The 653-nt window shown below is 74.1% G+C and overlaps 1 protein-coding gene across 1 annotated transcript in view; it reads right to left on the bottom strand.

Moving 5' to 3' along the window:
• LOC103893281 (casein kinase II subunit alpha) overlaps positions 1 to 653 on the bottom strand; it is a gene marked incomplete at its 3' end in the record, with an annotated part of 25,396 nt that overhangs the window by 13,613 nt on the left and 11,130 nt on the right. Inside the window, exon 7 of the mRNA XM_009272337.2 lies at positions 182 to 292. Coding sequence (XP_009270612.1) covers positions 182 to 292 — 111 coding nt within the window. The remainder of the gene's footprint in view (positions 1 to 181; positions 293 to 653) is intronic.

Genomic DNA, 653 nt, shown 5'->3' with positions numbered 1-653 from the left:
GTAGCCGGGCTGTCCCTTGTCCTGCTCGCCTGCAGCCGCAGGTCGTAACCCGCCGGGCAAGCGCCCGGGCGCAGGAGAGCCCGGGGCTGCACGGCAGCGGGACGCCGCGGGACGCCAGCCTGCATCTCCACACCCAGGCTCCGCTGTCGGCACGAGGGGCTGGGCCCTGCCGGGACGTTACCTGGTAATCTACCAAGAGCTCGGGTCCCTTGAAGTACCGCGAGGCCACCCGCACGTTGTACTCCTGGCCGGGGTGGTAGAACTCCGCCAGCCCCCAGTCGATCAGGCGCAGCTGGAGAAGGGGGGAGAGAGCACGTCGGCGCAGGGACCTGCAACCCCGCAGACCCCAGGCCCACAACTCGCGCTCGCAACCACTAACGTGCCCCTTCTCATCCTCCCCACGGCTGCTCCTCTTCGACGCGCAGCTCTCCGCTACGGCAGTGCCGTGCCGCAGCTGTGGCCGCAGCGGTGCCGAGGGGGAGAGGCGACGGGAGCATCTCGGGGGTGACACGGCGGCTCACGCGGCGGCGTCCGGCGTCCTCCCTCCTCACGGCACCGCTGACGGTCCCCCACACCCGGCCCGGGGGCCTGCGACGCCCGCCCCGCGCCCCCCCCCCCCCCCCCCCCCCCCCCCCCCTCCCCCCCCCCCACGG

Source organism: Aptenodytes forsteri, unplaced genomic scaffold, assembly GCF_000699145.1.
Source record: "Aptenodytes forsteri isolate BGI_AS27 unplaced genomic scaffold, ASM69914v1 Scaffold651, whole genome shotgun sequence".
NCBI classification, from domain to species: Eukaryota; Metazoa; Chordata; class Aves; order Sphenisciformes; family Spheniscidae; genus Aptenodytes; species Aptenodytes forsteri.
This window is presented reverse-complemented; position numbering and strand designations above follow the sequence as displayed.